General features: G+C 39.7%; 1 protein-coding gene across 1 annotated transcript in view; it reads left to right on the top strand.

Moving 5' to 3' along the window:
- col16a1 (collagen, type XVI, alpha 1) overlaps positions 1 to 19,871 on the top strand; it is a 52,822-nt gene that overhangs the window by 6,305 nt on the left and 26,646 nt on the right. The window contains exons 2-23 of the mRNA XM_015018158.1: positions 3,044 to 3,076; positions 8,784 to 8,819; positions 8,917 to 8,946; positions 9,101 to 9,121; positions 9,290 to 9,334; positions 10,364 to 10,402; positions 10,507 to 10,569; positions 11,438 to 11,482; positions 11,587 to 11,682; positions 11,778 to 11,807; positions 12,808 to 12,852; positions 12,974 to 13,009; positions 13,111 to 13,221; positions 14,731 to 14,766; positions 15,216 to 15,251; positions 15,666 to 15,794; positions 15,873 to 15,917; positions 16,285 to 16,320; positions 16,423 to 16,476; positions 18,701 to 18,751; positions 18,831 to 18,959; positions 19,609 to 19,644. Coding sequence (XP_014873644.1) covers positions 3,044 to 3,076; positions 8,784 to 8,819; positions 8,917 to 8,946; positions 9,101 to 9,121; positions 9,290 to 9,334; positions 10,364 to 10,402; positions 10,507 to 10,569; positions 11,438 to 11,482; positions 11,587 to 11,682; positions 11,778 to 11,807; positions 12,808 to 12,852; positions 12,974 to 13,009; positions 13,111 to 13,221; positions 14,731 to 14,766; positions 15,216 to 15,251; positions 15,666 to 15,794; positions 15,873 to 15,917; positions 16,285 to 16,320; positions 16,423 to 16,476; positions 18,701 to 18,751; positions 18,831 to 18,959; positions 19,609 to 19,644 — 1,182 coding nt within the window. The remainder of the gene's footprint in view (positions 1 to 3,043; positions 3,077 to 8,783; positions 8,820 to 8,916; positions 8,947 to 9,100; positions 9,122 to 9,289; positions 9,335 to 10,363; positions 10,403 to 10,506; positions 10,570 to 11,437; positions 11,483 to 11,586; positions 11,683 to 11,777; positions 11,808 to 12,807; positions 12,853 to 12,973; positions 13,010 to 13,110; positions 13,222 to 14,730; positions 14,767 to 15,215; positions 15,252 to 15,665; positions 15,795 to 15,872; positions 15,918 to 16,284; positions 16,321 to 16,422; positions 16,477 to 18,700; positions 18,752 to 18,830; positions 18,960 to 19,608; positions 19,645 to 19,871) is intronic.

Genomic DNA, 19,871 nt, shown 5'->3' with positions numbered 1-19,871 from the left:
TTTTTTGCATTACAGTAGCAATAACGACCTCAAACTGTCTTCAACATGTCTGTTACTCATTCAGGCACATATGTCCTGTGTGATGCTTGTGTAATGAGAACCATTTCTATAGACCACAGACAAGCGTCTAAAGCATCTGATATCAATTTCTCCATATGGATCTAAGTATTAGTTTCCAAACTGACAAATTTTGGATGTTTTCTTAGATTGTTATCCCTTTCACTCCTTTCAGGGCCTCCTTTTCTTGATATGTTCCAAGCTTATTCAATCTTTCGCTCGTCATCGTACATAATTCGTGGACTAATTAATTGCATGTGTGGATTAGATATCAATCAGCATAAAAAAAAAAACACTTTTCCTGTGAAAAATATTGACATGTTGAATACATATTTTCTCCGCCGTATAAGAGCTTCAGAGCTCTGCTGAAGCTCTGTCTTCAGCAGAGCTCCAAATGCTTTGCAAAGATCAACCTTTTACCTAGAATTTCATAAAGAAAAAAAACAACAAAATGACTTTAATGTGTGAAACCTTTGTACAAAAAAAGTATTTCGTTAAAGCCTAATTATTATTCCCCATATTTTGTCTGATTCTGTTTTTTAACCTATCGTTTTTTTCACACTTGCTAGCACACACACACACAAATTCACACAAAGTGACTAGAAAACTTTCTATTTGTATCTGTTTATTAGTTTCCTACACAGTAAATGGACTGTGAAATCCAAGATTCCAGCATGCAGCCTAGATGATACTGAACCATACACCAGCTTCCATTAAACAAAGCCTTTCTAGGTGACGGCACATTAAACTGCATGCATGCATGCTTTATTGTGTCTTCTGTTTATGGAGTATTCACCAAACAAACAAGATGGTTCATTTGGGGTCAGCCAAATTTAAAAAGCAACGGCTGTGGATGTGTTTTCAAGACACTTTTGAGGAACTATGCCAAAAAGTGAAATCCCGTTTCCTGAACTGATTACACAGGCTCTGTCTGCCTTTTTGTCATTTGAATATATTTATTTCATATGTGTACATAAGTCAAGAGTGTGGATAAAAATTCCTACTTTTGGTAATGTTATTTAAAACTTTACGTTTATATTTTAATAATTGAAATTCTGTAATTAAGAGCAAATTAATTCTTTGAAATATGAGTGGAAATACATGAGAAGTGCAAGGAGCCCTTTGAGTGGCTTTAATATGATATGTGAAATTTGTTGCATTGAGATGAACAACACAAGCTTTTGCAAAGTATAGACTAATCTTAATTGAAACTGAATTTAAACCTCTGTCTACTGGAGTGAATTAAAACGTATCTAATCTGCACTGTATTGAAATTAATTTGACCAACGTTGGCTGAATAAAATTAATTGAGTGAAGGTGCTAAGCAAAGTTCTTCTTTAGCACTGTTATAGGAAAAACAAACATAAAAGAAGCTCCGCTGAAATCAAATTCCATCTTGTTGTTCTTGTTTGCCTCCAAGCTACTGTTAACAATGCAGCACAGTTGGTTGTTACATAGGGTTAGAAATGTAGGAGTAAGGACCAATTTGCTTCAGAGCAAAATCAAGACTTCTTTTGTTGTGGAACGACTAATAAGATTTTTGTCCATCGGCAATTATTCAAGCAGATAATAATTAAAAAGAGTGTGTTTTAGTGATTTACAATATTACCTGTGAAGGATGTTTCCTTCATATTATTATTTTGCAGCAGTATTATGGTCTCGTATGCCTTTTCAATTTTAGAGCTTTTGAAAATACTATGCCAATTTATCTGTAAGTGCTTTTTATGTGGTGTGATAATAAATAACCAAATTAATCAGAAAGTCTGTACATTTAGCCTTCACTTTCAAGCATTTGACATCTTGAGAAGAGTGTACCAAGTAGCTGTTTCTTTACCAGACAAATTAAATTCAAGTACGCAATAGTACAATTGACTTCTTGTAAGTTGCACTATTTTTTATTTTATTTTTTTTACTTTTTTATCAACCTTAAGTAGAATGCCATTAAGAGTCAACTTTGTATGGCTAATATCTAGACAAATGTGTTATCATCTTCATAATGGTAGTAACTCAGCTTGCTAGAGGTTTAAATAACAATACTATGCAAAAAAAGTAAACCTTCTGGGGAGATTTACAGTAAGGTTACATTGGCTATATCAATTGTTTGGTTGCAATTTGCAGTGGTTGTCTCACTGGCAAGGCAGCAGGATACAAGAGGTATAATTGACTCCTCTGACCCTCAGTACCAAACCCCATCTTCTGATGATGTCAAACAACCTTTCTTTGCAACTAGCATCAAATAAAGTTTGGTACGGGCTTGTGCGTGTGTGTGTGAGGGTGGGGGGTCACAGCAGTTGCTGCCTTCCTGAAATATGACAAATCTCACCCACAGTGTTTTTTATCTTGCTGGACTGTAAGCCTCTTTTCTTTTTCTTTTTTTTTTCTTTTTTATTTATTTCTTTTTTTTAATACACTTTCTTGCTTTCAACCCTGTTTCCAACTGAAAGGTCATCCGGGCTTCAAAAGATCCAAAGTCTCCTTTGTGCCTTTTTTTTTTTTTAAGCCTTATGTGTGACTACTGGAGTTTTTATGATGAAGTTCAGCACTACCTGTAAAATGGCTTTTCCCTTCTTCTCTATGCCACTGCTCTTATTTCTTGCCTTTGCTGTCTTGAGTAAAATTGCTTTCACTCAGCTTTTGCTTGCTTCCTTTACTTCCTTGTTGACTCTTGTTTTCCAAATCAATTTGCTATTCTGCACACAGCAGGGGGGGTCTATATCTTTACGTACCTTGGGGCTTATAGGATACAGTACTTCATGTTCTTCATAAGCTCATCCTTTTTTTTCTCTTAAAAATACAGTACAGAATAAGTCCTAATGACACATCAATGTAACAGAAATGTCTCCTGTTTTTTTTCTCTATTGTTGTTTATCTGATGCAATGGACTCTAAATGATGCAAAATTTAAAAGGATGGACTGCAACAACTTCCCTGCGATACAAAAACGTCGTCTGATGACCTTCATTATTTTTTTCTCTCTCCACCAACAGGATATTTTTGCATCCAAGGATCTTGCAGAAAAAGTAAGCCTCACAATTCACACCCACTCGCACACACGTGACTTAACATTGCTGCATTTTTAATGAGACTAGCGGGACAACTGGCTCCAGCTAAGACCGCTTTGTAAACTTTTCGGTTCACAAAGCGAAAGGAGCATGTTCCCAGTATGTGCTCCAGTTTCCTACTGCTGTCTTAGGAAAAAAAAACAAAAAAAAAAGTTGTTTTTTTCCAGATGGACTAGAGCAACACTTTGAATTGAGTCTTTTGCTGTCTCTGAAAGCCTGTCCAGAGAGTCGCATGTTCTGTTTAAATTAAAACAAGAGGACAATGTGCAGGCTAAGCAGGTTGTGCATTTGACGCCGTCTCCTGCTGCCGTTCTCGAACACTTGCTGACTGACTGAGAAACTGATTTACGCCTCATTATGCAACCAGTCTCAGTTGGGGTGTTCCTTCTGCCTATTCATTTTTGTCACTCACCTACAATAGGCAGGCTCTGTTCACAAATAGAATGCAAAACTCCAGACGCTTCATTATGTTGCTCCGGTGTGTGCTTACTAATGTATCAGGCTGCCTCTCTTGACTTCCTTAATGTGTGGGGTATTACCCGGGTTGGCACTCGTGGCTCACCATAGTGTTAGAGGAAGGAAATAAAAGTGAATTTAATTTGGTTAGATTAGAGCTCAGATTTTTTTTCTTTTTATTTTTTTCAATGGAGATAAAAGGTCATTTACCCGCTGGATAAGAATGATTTAGAAGGGTGGATACCATGCACTTCTTCAGCTATCCCAAACACCGAGCAGGCTCATGAATTAATGTTATTATGCTAATAAACGGGCTGAATGTGTGCTAAATTTACCTCTACTGCATGATCCCGAAGCTCAGTCAAGAGCCAATTTTCACCAGTGTTCATGTCATACCTCATCAGCTATTCTTCTGTGCCTTTTTCCCCCCCTCTACATCTGCGCTTCATGGTCGTGTGAGTCAAAAGGCTCAGCTCCCATCAATCTGCAGAAATCTCTTAGCAGCACAAAAAGGCAATTTCAGTGGTGCAGTCCCAGAATGTAGTTCCCTTTCTTTGGCATTGGTTTGCAGGACAAAGCACAAGTCGTACACGACGGGAGTGGATAAAAATTCAGGAAAATCTGCATGCTCGCGATTTGTTGCTAAGCTGCAGTCTTGGCTTAATCAAACATGGCACTTAAGGAAGAGGGCTACAGTAAATCATGTTAGCAAAAAGTCAGAGATCAATCAAACGACCTTGGCGCTACAATTTCACTCTGTGCAGACGCTAATTAAGGCCAGCCTACGCAATACTTTTGTCAACAGCTACATTAGCAGTAGGTTAAGTGACTCATATAGTTTGCAGGTAATTGCCACATTCCAAACAGATAGTGCCAAGTGATGCTTATCTGGTAATTTGACACAACTTTAATTATGAGCTCAAGGATATATTCTGTTTCAAATATTATTTGCTAATAACACGCTACCACATATTCATTACCACAAAACAAATCAAAAAGATAAATACATTAAAAAAAAACTAAAAAAAAAAAAACTGGCATGACCAGGACAAAACCACCGAGAGAAGTCGTCATTCACCTGTAGCGTGGACAAGCAATAATGTTTCTTGCCAAACTTCGGCGTATTATCTTGTTCGTTGGCTGACATTCTAAGCACCGATAAATAAATCCACCTGTTTGTAGAAAGAAAGAACGTTTGGATAAGATGAGGCTGCATTCAGGACAACTCGGAAATACTGGGAAAAAAAATTAAAAAAAAATTGTCCTATACTGATTTTAAAATCGGGGGTGCAATTAAATGAGACAAATCCATACAGCAATTCTAAAGGTTTGCCGTGGCGACCATGCAAACACAATCGAGGGTTATTTGACTTTGCAGTTTCAGAGTTATCCACAACATTGAAGTTAAAAGACAGCAATGCTGATTGGTTAATTGTTGCTAAAAAAGTCACTGTAATATGTCAAATCAGAAAGCTTAGAAAGACAGAATTTTTTCATTTTGGTGTTTCTGGAAGGAAACTCATGAATTATATCAATGTCCGACTCAATTACCAATTTAGACTCAGTGGCCATGAGTGGCATGCTGTTGAGGCATCTCTGTCTAGTTTTTTTTTTTTTTTTCCAACTCTGCCCATTTGGGGAAATGATAGTTTGTCCTGGCAGCTGCTGACAAGCACTGTCAGATCCAGATACACTGGGAAACACTGACTGTAATCCGTAAACATTGTCAGAAGTTTTGAAGGACACATTTTCAATCCGTGAGGTTTAACAAAAGCTCCGAAGTGATTCACTTTGTCTGAGAAACGTCTAGGTCACACTTTTGAAGAGTTACATTTGTATTTTAAAAACGATTAAGTATGCTTTTTTTTTTTCTTTCATTTTGATAGCTAGGCATCGTCACCAGAGCCTCTCACATTTTGAAATTATTATGCCGAAAAGCTTACAAGGCCCAGCACAGTAACTTCGCCAAGTATTTGACAGTGACTTCAATGTCAAACCAATACAAATGTCCTAGTTCTCCCATCTAGAGCGGAACAAGCGCAAATATTGGAGTAAATCAAAAACTTCCACACTTCAATAATACTGACCTCTGTGATGTTAACATCCGCCAAGTTTAGAGAGTGAGCTGTGCATGGGACATAAAGGGATAAACGATTTCTTTGCTTTAAATGCGCCGCGGGCCGTAATTCCACCCCGACATGTTGCTGCGTTTATCAAAACATTGTGGCCTCCGCAGTTGGATAAATCCAATCCAAGGCTTTCCGCTATCGTAATAAGAAAAGCTACAAAACTGTCTTGCATGACAATGAATTGGTTCAAATGCCAAAAATGGTTTCATAACTTTCTCCTGTTTGCTAAAAAAAAGTTTAAAAATGAAGGTTAGATGATCTAAATCAGGGTAAGGAGTTGCATCTATAGAAACAGCAAAACATTAATATTTGCATAGCTGTTTTACAACCATTAACTCAACAATCTCCTCACAACTTGTTGAAGACAGGTAAGATGCATTGACCTTACCTTTCTGGCCATGTGTTCTGGTAGAAATGGGTAGGATTAGGATGTAATTAGGTAGTTGTGATTATGGGATGAATCCAGGAGCGTGTCCATCCCCTGATGGTCACTTTTAACTCTCCCGAAATCTTCACCGGGAACAACAAGGACAGGAACATTAACTTCCCTCCAACATTGCTTAACGATGGATGGTTCCTTCAACAGGAATGAATCGATTGTCCTTGTACTGCTGCATCAATGTGAGCCTTTTAGACTCAGGTTTTTGGGTCTTCTCTTGTTCTGCGTTACGACGATCGTGTTCCCAAACACACTTCCTGTTGTACTTCCTGTCTTTACGGTGGTTTACTTAAAAGCATATCATTAATTAATGCACAAATCCTTCCTGCTAATGCAGCGTCTGACAGACACATTGTATTTTCCTAGCCTGTATTGAAATAATGAGGTGCCTCTTTCAATAAGAAACACCTTTACTCACCAGATGTCTTTCCCAATGGGACACAGTCTGTTACAGTTTCATACCGGCAGCGGTCTTTATACCACACACGATGGGCTCTACTCTGGATAAGTTGTTTTTCTGAAAGCCTGTTTTCATCTTGTCATGACATCAGAGGTCCTGGACCCATCTCTAAAAAAAAAAAAGAAAAAAAAGGTTCTGCTTCTCCACCATGTGTACACGGCTCAGTGCCCCAGTCTTTTGATGAGGTACAGCTAGCCGCTGTGGAGTCGGCCACAAAGTCGCCACTGGGCAGCAAAGCTTAACCTCCCCATGCACTTTACCGAGAGCACTTTACGTTTAGTCCTGTTTTCTGTTGGTATTTGTAATTCCAAGCCCTTTGCTTCTTTTTTTCCTTTTTCCCTTTAAATACTTGGAGAGGTTTTGTCTATCCACGCTGATGATTAACCAGTGGTTTCACCAAAGTGTGTCATCGATTTGGACTGATTTAAATATTTATACAAATGCAAGATTCAATTGCATTTAAGAGTTGCTTTCTTGAGGTCATTCAAAACAAATAGTCTGCATACATTATGATATGATGTTTTTTTGTTTTTTTCGTTGTTTTTTAAGACTAGGGTTTCATCACACACCCAATATTAATATGCACAAATATTAATCTGTCATATGTAGGATACAGATTAGGGTGTGTCCAGACCTGCTTTGGCGCTAATAAAAGCCAACTAGTCTCTTCTTTTTAAAGAAAGACCCACTAAAATCTACAAAAAAGGATTGTGTATGATGTTCTTTTTGATCAAGAATAAAGCAAAAGATTGTTTAAAGGAGGATCTTTTTAATGAACATAAATGTTCTTGAATTTTTGATTCTAATGTCCTGATTATAAAAAACTATCAAACTTGACAGAAACATCAATATTTAAAAGCTGTTACCTTCTAAACCACAAAGAAACAAAGTAGACAAAGAAACAAAGTAGGAGCAAACTTTGAGCAAATGAAATTCAGTGTAACAATCAAGTAAAAGGGAGAAGTTTGAAGTATTTAATGTTCACTACAGATTTGACAGAAAACAGATGGTTCTGTGACCGCTTTGGCTAGCAACACACTCATCTACCACTGTATTAGGTCCACCTTGTAGTACTGGTTGAGACCATCTTTTGCCCCAAACTGCTACAATTCTTCATGAAATAGATTTAGCTTGCTTAGATAGTCGGGCACTAACAGCCATCCCACTTTCAAAGTCACTATAATCCTTCCTCTTGTCTATTCAGATGTTCACTTTTAACTTAATCTTCATTGTAGACTCTTAATGGCAACATGTGAAGTTGTCATTAAGAGTCAATATGCAAACTTTAAACTTTTATATTGGGGGATGTGTTTGTGTGTACATTATTAGCTATCTGAATTAGTTAACAGCACTAACATCAGCAATATGAGCTCATAAGAGCAGTCTTTCTTTTTTATTGCTTTGTAATGCAACATTGGGAATAAATAAAGTACTCCGTAGGCTTTTAGTAGATCTTTTTAAGCTGCGTTCAATCACGAATGAGAACATGGAAAGAGTGAGTTGCCACTGCAGCTGGTTCAGGCAGCCATTGATAGATACGCAGCGTGTGAGAGGAAGAGGGGAATAAAGGCAAGAGCTAGAATTACATGTTGTCTCTGCTGTTACAACCGTTCTCGCTCTCTCTTTCTCTGACTCGCTTTCGTCTCGGCAAGCTCGCATAGTCACAACTTCAGCATATTGGAAACTTCCTGGTGTGTGAAAGCCAGACTCCCAGAAACACGGGCTGCAGTAATTCAGCTTTAATTACCCGCTTCCGCCAAAAAAAACGAAAAACGAAACAAAACAAAAAAAAACAAAAAAAACGCTTCAGTTATTTATAATTGTTGTCCTTATTTGGTGTGTGCATGTGACTGTGATCATGTTTTTGTACCATCCTGCAGGAGCAGCTGGTCTGCTCACTCCGGTGCTGTGGGAATCAGACATTCCTATTGATCTCCTGTTCCCACGGGAGATGTGTGTGCGTGCGTGTGTGCGTGCGCGCGTGTGTGTGTGTGTGTGTGTGTGCCCACTTGCATACAACTCATCCTCTTTTAGCAGCATAATGTAGCAGCAGGGAGATTTTGAAAAGTGGAATTTTGTGCAACAGTGCCTCTGTCAGGTGACAGTGGAAACTACAAGACTTAATTTCTTCATAAAGCCCAAAGCAGTGTTAATTTATTCTTTCTCTGTGTCTGTCTGTAGTGTGCTGGTTGTTTACTCCTGAGTAAGGAGGAAAATGTAAGGATCGCTGATCTTTACTTCTTTCTGTAAGATCATGTTAGGAATGTCAATCCAAGAGCTACGTTACCATGTTCCCTGTGTGTGTGTTTTTCAGGTTGTAAACCTTGGAGGAAAAGGCGGCCGGGTGAGTACGAAGGATGTAGATATAATGTGAAGCTAAAATGAATGAAACTAATTAATGGGAAGCAATTTGACCAAATAGCAACACGATACAGCATTCTGATTTCACGACACATTCACGAATAATCATCCATCCTCTCCATCTCTCTGTGTCTCAGGGCGATGGTTGCTCAGGTCCAGTAAGTAAACTAGTCATTTCCCACGCTCATTCTGCTTGCCTTTCCTTTTTTTGTTGTTTTTTTTGCATAGCCTACAGTGAGCTAGGATTGGCCCTTTTGCTTTTTCTCCTGCTTCTTGCCAAAAGTAATTTGTGAAAATTTGTGCCAACCAACTGTCTCTAACCTCAGTGCACAGATGGATCCAGGGGCCAGAAGGGCGAGAAAGGCGAGCCGGTGAGTGCCAGAGTTTCAGTCACAGGTTGCAGCAACACGTACCAGCGCTTTCCAACCCAGCTAAACCTCCTTCAGCATTTTTGGATTGATTCTTATGCAGAGCCTCATTTTTCAGGCATTCAGCCACAGTATTAATTATGCAGCTGGAAACCCTGTTGCTCTCTGTGTATTTTTATTTTACCAGTAGAGTGTTTATTAACCATGCAAGAGTGTTAACGTGTGATCCTGCAGGACGAAAGTGGGATTTAATGAGTAAGCTGCAACCGACTAACATGCGTATCATACAAGTTGTAAACATATTTACACCCCCTCAACATTTTTTTTTTCACAGTTTGCGCTTTACAACTACAGAATTCAATGTAGTTTGTTAGGATTTTATGTTATAGACCAACATAAAGTAGGACAGAGAATGCAGCTCACGATTATTTAATCACGGTTAATTAAATTGAGCTTAAATTTTTTTGGATGTTTATTAAGTTGACATTTGCCTGACTTGTCAACTTAATAAACATAATAAATCAACTTGGATAAACCTACTTTGATTACTTCTGACCAATTAATGGAATATATGCAAATTGGATCACCTATTCTGTTTGTTTTCCCCCGCTTTTCTGCCACACTACACACTTTATATAGCCGCGCTATTCTTTTTCTGGGCGTCACAGTGAATACAAATCCATGGGATTTAGATCCCTTTTTGAAAAAACATAAATATATATTTTTTGGACTTGGCAATTGTGTCCTGCTGCCATAAAAAGTCTGTAGTTGTATTTTTGACAAAATGTGAAAAAACCTCTGAGGTTTCCCCAATTTTAGAAAAGACCAGCTCCTTTCTCTGAGACTTTGTGTAAATGGGGCAATAGCCTCCTGGTGTTAGCCCACGCAGGCTACTGACTGCTTACTATGTTTGCTATGCTCCAGGTTGTGTGTGGGCGTGTGTGTGTGTGTGTGTGTGTGTAGTGTACGTTTTGTCTTCTTTTAGAGCCAAGTCATTGATCTTGGCCTTATCTCCGCTGATTGCCTCCACAGGGAACGGCTTCCAACCGGGGTCAGGCAGCTGGGTACAAGGTGAACAGTTGAAGAAACTTTTGGTGATTAATAATCAAGACGTAACCCCCTAATGATCATCCAATTAGATTCTAACCTCTCATTCTCTTGGTGGTTTTGTCCAGGGAGAAAAAGGTCAGAAAGGGGAGATCGGTCCGCAAGGCCTGACAGGAACACCGGGGAAGGATGTAGGTGTTTCGTGCTTGTTTTCTTCAACACATCTAGAGCAAGTCAGACAGTAAGGTCAAAATGCGGTTTTTACAATCGCATAAATAAGAGAGGACATCTCTGAGAGATGCTCACTCATCCTGCCGTGCGGTTGCTTTTATCAGGCCTAAGCGGATATTCGGTAAACCCATGCGGTACCGCTCTCTAAACTCGGGCTCTCATTGATATCTGCCCGCTCCTGTTGCGTTAAGTCAACCTGCTAATGCCTGTTAGATTAGGCTAGAGCAACAAAGCTTGCACAATCAATGCCGCCTCATTGACTGGGCCGTTTGTCTCTCACACAGGCAGCCGTCTATTCAGGAAGACTTAAACCTTTTAATCTCCCCCCCTGAATGGTGCAATGAGCCCGCGAACGCATGAAAACTTTTGAGGAACAAATTACAGCCTTAGCAGGGCGCCAAGAGATTCCAGCTGTTTTTTTTCTGGCATCCGACGAACTCACATTTAGCAGTTTTCTAAGCTACAAGCTTGTTGTAGCCAGATGGATTTGGTGGGGCAGGGGAGGGGAATAGATTTTGTTTTCAATTCCTCCCATCCATCTGACATTCTGAAAATGAATGCGCTCGTCAATGTGGCTTGAGTCAGGCAGGCAGAAAATATCACATGCACCACTGAAGACAATTCATCTCACAGGCTTTATGATAACCCTGTCTGTTTTTTCCTTCTGGTGAACGATGTTCAATAAAGTAGGGAAATCTAAAAGACTTGAACATTTCTATAAAGGAGACGAGCTCCATGTTTTCTTTAACACCAGCAGCGCTGGTTTTATTCCCTCTCAGAACGCGCTGATGATGTCACTCTCTTCTCTTGTCTGTCACCGTTTCCCAGGGTCGGGGAGGGTCCATCTGCGTCGTCGGCCCCAAGGGACAGAAGGTTTGTCTGCCTTAACTCTTGGGCTTTCCATCATCAGCCTGCCTGTCACATTCATGCAGCCCAGTTTGGATTTGATAGAACCTGCGCCGGGTTTGTTTTCCCAGGGCACTCCGGGATCAGTGGGTCCGGAGGGCTTAGCTGGGGAGCCAGGGAAGCCCGGACTTCCGGGTCTGCCAGGATTCGGAAAACCGGGTCCACCGGTGAGAGAGCACTTTTCCACGTTAGAAGATTTGGTAAAGAAAAAATAATAATAATGCACTGAAGAGTAAATTGAATAATTTACTCATCTTCACAGGGCCCTCCTGGTGATGGTAGAGGTGAGAAGGTAGGCTGTTTGCTTAAACTGTCTGATGAAATGAGTGACATGCTGCATTTGTAGCAGGTTTTAACACTCTTTAAAAGTGAAAAGAGATGTAATCTTATGTTTACTTTCTAAACAATTGTACACTTTGAATAATTTTTAACAAAAGAGTATAAACTTGGGTGAAACTATGCGATCGCATTTATCGCAAACAATATTTGTGCTGATCAGTGAACGCATTCACGTCCTGATGTTTGGACATCCAAAATGTAAAAAAAAAAAAAAAAAAAGAAATCAATCTAGACCGAAAGATGAGCTTTTACAGTTGAGTCTGAGTTGAAAGCAGAATATTTGATTTCCTTTTTACCAACTCAATTCTGACTCCTGGTACATTGAATTGGAACAAATTGGTGGTGAGCACTATTAAATCCCTCCCCGTTCGGAGGGTCTAGATTAGATGCAATGGGACATAAGCAGTAGTTTGTGCCAGAGTTTTAATCTGGAGAGCACATCACAAGACATACTTCACGTTGAATAGAAATACTCAATACCATATCTCAATATTTTTTTTTATCATGTGCCACATAATCTCTTTACATCCTTAACAATAAATTGCCATAAAAAATAAAAAAAAAGGTCTAGTTTCTGGTATGTAAAGTGTAGCATAATAACAACCAAATCAATGTAGTTGTTAACATGAAAACAGTCAAATTTTATGACATTTGTCTGTGTGACACATAGTTTATTAAATTAGTCCAACTTCTTTTCTTTTCTTCTAACCTTTACCTTCGCTGTAACACTCAAAATCAAGAGTAGTTTTCTTTCTGAATCTATTGTTTAAAATAAATTGTAGTCATTAAGCAGACATTTTGACCATGGTGGCTAATTGAACAAGGGTAGAGAGAACCATGCCCAACTTTTCCTGCTCTTTTGGGGATCCTGCTGCCAGTTCCAAGCTAACCTTACTGATGAGATCAATTCATGTTTCATGCTATCATATTCAGTTTCAACTTTCCATTTACAGGGAGACCCAGGACCGAAAGGAGAAGACGGATTGCCAGGAGACCCGGTGAGAGACTCTTTTAAGCATTGATTGATATTCAGCAGTGCATGCACCGGCTTCCAACAGACTGTACTGTAATGACGAACTGGTACATCAGTGTTTGACAGGGATTCTGTTGTTTTCCCAGGGACCAAGAGGCCCAGGAGGTCCAAAAGGAGAGAAGGTTTAATAATGCCACATTAGCACAATCCTTAAGCGTTTCATCTGCACGTCCCTGCGCTCCGATCAACACGCCGCGTGTTTAATTTGTGTGCAAATCTTCAGGGTGACCCGTGCGAAGTGTGCCCGGTGTTGCCAGCCGACGTCGGCTTGCAGGGGAAGCCCGGTCCTAAAGGAGAGCCCGGATCGCCGGGGATCGGAGAGAGAGGACTCCCCGTAAGTACACCAGTTTGACTTGCCGCGTAATGTATTCCGCACCTGCCGGGATGTTCCGTTTTACATTTTTATGATCTCGCTACATATTTTATTAGAGCTGTAGATAGGGGTGTGAGTCGTAGCTGACAATTGAACCCTGAGCGCTCGTGTGATGGCGTGTATATTTAATCTTTCTTATCGTTCTGAGGAAAAGCGCAGCGTTTACTTCCACCTCGGGGTTGTGTGTGCCCCTGTAATTCTTGCGGCGCTGCGGCAGCTTAACGGGAGAAGACGTGATACGCTGTCAAAAGTTTAGTCACCAAGACGAGGGGTTCGTTCGTTCTTTCCCTCCAGTGAGTCCAAATTCTATCTCTCTCTCTCTCTCTCTCCCTCTTTCCTCTCCCTCTCTCCCCCTTTTTTTTTTTTTTACCTTTTATAACTCCCACTTACTCCAGCAGGTGAAATGGGGAATGATTTGTGGAGGAGGGGTGATAGAATATAAATCTTTAGCCTTATGAGATTTTCTGTGCAACGATTTCCAATAGTGCCAGCATCAATCTGTCATACCTGGTTAAGGCAGAGAGAGAGAACAAGGTAGAGCAGACGAAAAAGGAGAGCTGCAGTGCTCTGGAAAAAGTCTTCGCCCCTTAAAGGTTTCTTTCTTGCTTGCATTTATGTCATACTTAAAAGTTTCAGATCATTAACAAGATGTTGGCATCGGAAATTGTATACTGACGGAATGCAAAAAAAAAAGGTGCTTTGAAATGATTTCATTTAAGTTGAAATTTCCTTGATAATTTTTAAAATAGCTATATTTTCGGTTCGGTTTTACCTGCCAGTTCCACAATTGGTTACTGTCAGACCTTCACTTAGCTCAAGTAGAACCATGTCAGCTAGAGCTATATATATATATATATATATATATATATAAATAAAAAGAGCACATTGGGTACAAAGAAATGTTCTGCATGGCCATTTCTAAAGCTTTGAGACTGCTATGAACACCACTTGCAGCCACTATTCATACATAGAGGAAAAAAAAAAAACGTAGACTGGTTGTGAACCTTCGCAATAAATGGCAGGGATAAAATTACTCTTCGTCAACTACTTATCCAGGAGGTCACAAAAGAGTCGGGATTGATATATGAAGAGCTGCAGGGCCTCACTTACCACAGATAGGTCAGTGTTCGTGATTCTGTGATGAGAGAATATTGGCAAGTAAAGGCCTTTGTGAGACAGTAATTCATGCTGACCAAGTAAAATAAATAAATATCCGTCACATGTGCCAAAATGAATCAAATTCTTGATAATCCCCAAGACTTTTGAGGAAGTATTTTGTGGCCATCAGCCTTTAAACTCAATTTCACTTATTTAATTACCTGAAATATGTAACATAAGAAAGCAAAAAGACAAAAAAAAAGAACTTGTTCACAGACCTTAGAGTATAGCTTCCCTTCAAACAAACATCCTGACATCTGTTCATTTTTTTTTTTTACTTCCTTTTCCCCACCCCTGTTTTTTCTTTGACAGGGTGTCGAAGGTGCAAATGGCAAAGCGGGACAGAAGGTATGGGGTTTCTTACCTGTTTGTTTGAATGTGTACTTAGTTCATATTCTGCTCAAGTGTGACCTATACACGCTCATCTGCATTCCTCAGATATGCTAACATCAGCACTGTGTGAACACTCCTTCCCAGAGCAGATGCAAGCAAAACTAGCTGAAACAAACTGCACAAAATGCTAAAAAAAAAAAGAAGAAAAGTCCACTCAGACTCCCACATTCAGAACATCACGTCATGTAGGTCTGCAACTGCAAAAGTCAGTCAGCTTTAGTCTATGACCCCAAGTCCACGCTGCACCCACACTCGCACTTTACCGATATGCATCGACATCTGCCTAATTGCAGTGACCACAACGCTTCCAGTGCCGTGTTCAGACGCGACATTGCTGCGCAAGCTGCCTTGGCAGCATGCGCCGGGATTAATTTGAATTCTGTGCTTTTTGTATGTTTTGGCAGGGAGAACGCGGATCAGATGGCGCCAAAGGAGAAAAGGTTGGTGTGGTGTCTGTCTTACCCCTGAAATTAAATATCTTCTGCTTCAGAAGCTTTCTCCATTAAGTTGTCAGCCAGATATAGCTTCCAAATTACTTAATGGAGCTTTGCAATTGTTCTTAAAGGACTTTTCCAAGCTAACCAAACAAAGTTTCCGTTTTTAAAATTTATTTTGGTGTGATTTTCATCTTTCCCTGGAACATTTCAGATTCATGTTTTCATTGGAAAAAAATTGAAAACCGTTTTTTATTGTTGCCGTTATTGTTCTTACATTTTACCATTATGTGGTAGCTTTTGACGTCTGTGGCTGTAACAGGACAAAACGTGAAAAAGTTTGACTGCAAGAACACATCTGCAGGTCACAGAATAAGATGTCGACATCTGAAGATTTCACATGTGTTCTGTGGGTTTCAGGGAGAACAGTGTTCCGTGTGCCCTACCCTCGGAGAACTCCCACCCAAGTTCATCCCGGTTGGCCAAACTCAAACTCTGCAGCAGAAGGGAGAGAAGGGGGAACGTGGGATTGGGCAGAAAGGAGAGCAAGTAAGAAAATAGTTTTTAGGGTTAAAAAAAAAAAAGTGCCTCATTAAAGTAACGTATTTTCCTCTTTTTATTTCCCAGGGGGAGCCAGGAAACGTGGGTTCACCTGGCCTTAAAGGAGAGAAGGTAGTTAACTTGTGTGTGTGTATATATATATAGACATATAGACATAGTGCTGCAAAGTAATAAATATGGATTGTATAAGTGAAGCCCCATTCAATCGGTACGGCTCTTAATGACTGCGTCGAGAAGATAATCTCAGCGGTGCACTAATTTTAAGGCCCCAAACTGTCTCCCATAGGGATTTTTTTTCTCAGCAGGAAGCTTATTAGCAAAAAGCCAAGGTACTCAAAAACCAATATCATCTGACATAGCTGCCCATAGGGTGCAACTTAACTCTGAGGGGTGAATTACCAATTTAAAAAGCAATCCATTTTTATCAAAATGGGGAATTTCAGTGATCTTTTTTTTTTTTTTTTCTGCCTTTCTGCAGGGTAATGCTGGCAACGCGGGAGCTGCCGGAAAGCCGGTGAGTCCAGCTTCAGTTCTTTGAATCTGATTTTTTTATTTTTTATTTTTTCTGTTTCTCAACCTGGTGATGTAATGTAATGAAATGTGGCCATGCAAACAGGGGAAACCAGGACCGAGGGGGGCTGCGGGGAAGGACGGACAGAGAGGTGCAAAGGTAGGAGAAGTGGATAACAGCCTTCGCAACTTTGCATTTTACATTTACATTTACATTTTCTTTCCTAATTGTTTTTTTTTTTCTCATTTTATTTGCACTTTTTCATGTTGTGTCCAAGGAGATGGATGCTTAAATGAACTCTTCAAATGAATTCAGGCTTTACAGCTGTAAATATTAAAATAAAAGCTATGTTTTGGTGTCTCCACACAGGCCAGATGAAACATTGTTGAACAGAATTTCCTTTTACAGATAATAAGAAAGTTTGCTTAAGATTGACTTGACAGTGATCCAGAAGCATAAGGCTGTTGTGAAGTGGGTGTTGGAGACCCTCTAGCTGTTTTTGTTTGCTTCTGCCTTTGTATTCTCAGAGTAACAAAGGTCCAGTCCTCTCCTCTCTCTGTTTTGCTAGTTCTTCCAAGACACTTTGGCTAAAAACAAACAAAAAAACCCCCCAGCTAAATATGCAATTTAGTTTGAAACTATGCAGTAAGCAGAAATGCATTCCTTGACAATAGCTGAATACAGATAATTCTAAGTCCTGACAAGAGCTTTTGAAATCTCTTTCTCCCATTTTCAAACTAGTTTTATTTTTAATCACACTTTGATAAACTTGTGCGACATTTGATACTTAAGGGAATATTTTTGCACTTCTACCACTGCAGTTAACTTCAGTGCTGCTTTTGGATGTCCTAGAAAACAAGATGTGACAGAATTGTGTTGACAACTGATTGAAAAAAAAAATAGGGTGCTGCTGCTTTCCACCCTTGATGGAATCATAAATGGTGCTAGCCACCAGAAAACTTTCAAGGATAATGTCTGGCCACTGTCCTTTAAGTGGACAGACTTAAGGGACTTGAAAACTGATCAGTCAAGTTTGGAGAAAATTGGGGCAAAATTTTGGCCCAATTAGTCCAAGATAAGCTGGATTTTAGTCCATCTTATCTTGGACTAAAATCCAAGATAAGCTGTTGTGCCATGAGATTAAGAAGTTCATTCATACTCACAATCCTTCCAATTTGACTGGAGTACGAACAATTAGGAAAAGGAAATGAGTGCCAGAAATCCTCTGGAGTGACTTGGAAAAAATAGTTGACAGTTTATTGTATATGTTTGATAGCGGTTGCTGTTTCTAAGTGTGGCTTAGTCTTTTTATTAGAGTGAATCGATTTCTTTGTTTTTTAATTCGACAGCTACTTGTTTAATTTATTCTAGTTGTCTTTGATATATATTTTTGATAATCCTAAACATTTAAGTGTGGAAAAAAATGGATAGGCTACTTTTGTTAAATGGGAAACACTTGTTATGGTACTGTAGTTTAATGAACCTAAAAAAAAAACAACCTATAACAAACCATTTTGATACGTAAACTTAAGCAAAAATGTATAACCTTCAAATAGTGTATTTGTAATCTTTAGAAACCTGTTCAATTCAGCTGTACTTTTTAAATAAAAGCATGCCCTGCTCTTTTTATAGAACAATGCTGGGAGCTGATATTAGCAGGTTAATTAGTCTGGCTAAGGACAGCCTGCAGCCAGCTGCTTAATGGAAACACTGCTTGCAGTTTGCCAATGGTAGCTTTAGTAGCTTTAAAGGAGCGTGATTTAACAAGAGTGACGGGTGTCACTTCATTAGTTTCTGCACCACGTCTGCCCATGTCATGTTGCACTAGCTAAAGTCACTAAGTAACTTTTGGTGTCATTAAAATGATTTTAACTCATAGGAGCAGTGAGATGGAAAATGTTAGTGGTTTTCACTTTATTGTTCCTTTAAATTATTGATGAAATTTGATATCACACCATTCCTGATTCAATGCTTTTTGTGCTTTCATCAACTGACTTCAGAGGCGACTTCATGGAAGTGTCTAAGCTCTTTACCATAGAGCTACCAGGACGTGAACATGACTCATTCCAGGCAACTGTAAAATTGTCTGGATTGATTTCAAAGTCACATCAGTTGGACAGTTGAAAACATGAAAAATAGATTTCCTCCTCAGAGTATTTATTTATTTATTCATGTAAGCGTTGGCGAATACAAGCTGTGACTGACCTCTGTGACCTTTAATAATTCTGGTTGGTTTTTATGTACAAGCCTGTACAATGTCATTCATTTAGATGTGCATATTTTGTGATAGCTTTATATAACACTTATTGAAAAAAATACAAAATGGTGGAAATATGGAGGGAAAAAGAAAAAAGGTGACGATTCCTTCCTGATCTTTCAACAGGGTGAAGACGGGAAGCCCGGTGTGGGAACGCCGGGCCCAAAGGGTGAGCAGGTGAGTGTGTGTGACTGTTTGAAGGAGTCATTACCCGTGTTGCTGTGCAGACCGACTTTAAGTCTTTGTCCATCCGCAGGGCAACTGTGGTGTGTGCCAGCCATCAGAGGTTGGTAGTCAACCGAGTGGCCTGCTTGAGAGAAGAAAAGGTGAACCCGGCCCTCCAGGTCCCCCTGGACCTCCAGGACTTGGAGCTGAAGGCAAACAGGTATATCTGTTTTGAAAATATCAATAGGAAGAACAACTTTTTCTAAATGTTCCTGAAGAATCTTATCGTACTAATAGATGGATTAACGCCATTGCTACAGTGTATTAATCCGAGTCACAGTCATTGATCTTTGCCAGTGGTTTTTATTGCACCTTGTTGTTTATATCCTCATTAAACAAAGAGAAATATACACCCTGCTTAAAGAGAACACGGATAAGTCCCCTCAGTCATAAGCCAGTTTAAGTGCAAATAATCAGTCCGGCGTGTACGAGCTGAACCGGCATCACAAAATAACATTTTTAGCTAATTCCACGAGACGAGCTTCTTTGTTCTGCTACGGAGTAAAACCGATTAGCCGCCATCTGGAAGAGTGAAAAGTTTACGATGCTGGAAAGATTTCAACCCCGAGGGCAAAATCCACCCTGATGCTCATCGTGCAAACATAATATGCAGGGAATCTCGCCGAACAACAGAACAGCAGCTAAATAGTAAAAGACAAAAATCTCTTTTGGCTTCTGCCACCTATTCGGTTTAAACTGTCTTGTGCTTCTGCCCGTCGCTTTGTGTCGACGGTTTTTACTCAGTGTGACCAGACAGACGTTTGCTCCGTGCTTGCAGCTGAGTGATTGCTCATTGTTACTTTTAACAGGGACCATCAGGCCAGTCTGGTGCTAAGGGAGAAAAGGTACGTTTTCTATTATATTGTGTACGTGTATTTACACACTTTGTGCTCCGGCTGCTAAAACCCCAAACCCCTGAGAAACATATTCCAAACATTTCGGAGCCCTGTTTTTTGGCTGCTAAGTTAAAACCAGCTAATCAAGCCTTCTGGGTATTGTGTCGGTCTTTTTAAATAACTCATTGCCCAAACACTTTCTAAATCATGCATTTAAACGCCCAAGAAAGGCGAGA

Source organism: Poecilia latipinna, unplaced genomic scaffold, assembly GCF_001443285.1.
Source record: "Poecilia latipinna isolate Pla-1442-1.1 unplaced genomic scaffold, P_latipinna-1.0 Scaffold2239, whole genome shotgun sequence".
Lineage (NCBI taxonomy): Eukaryota > Metazoa > Chordata > Actinopteri > Cyprinodontiformes > Poeciliidae > Poecilia > Poecilia latipinna.
The sequence above is the reverse complement of the archived record's forward strand: the minus strand, read 5'-3'. Positions and strand labels throughout refer to the sequence as shown.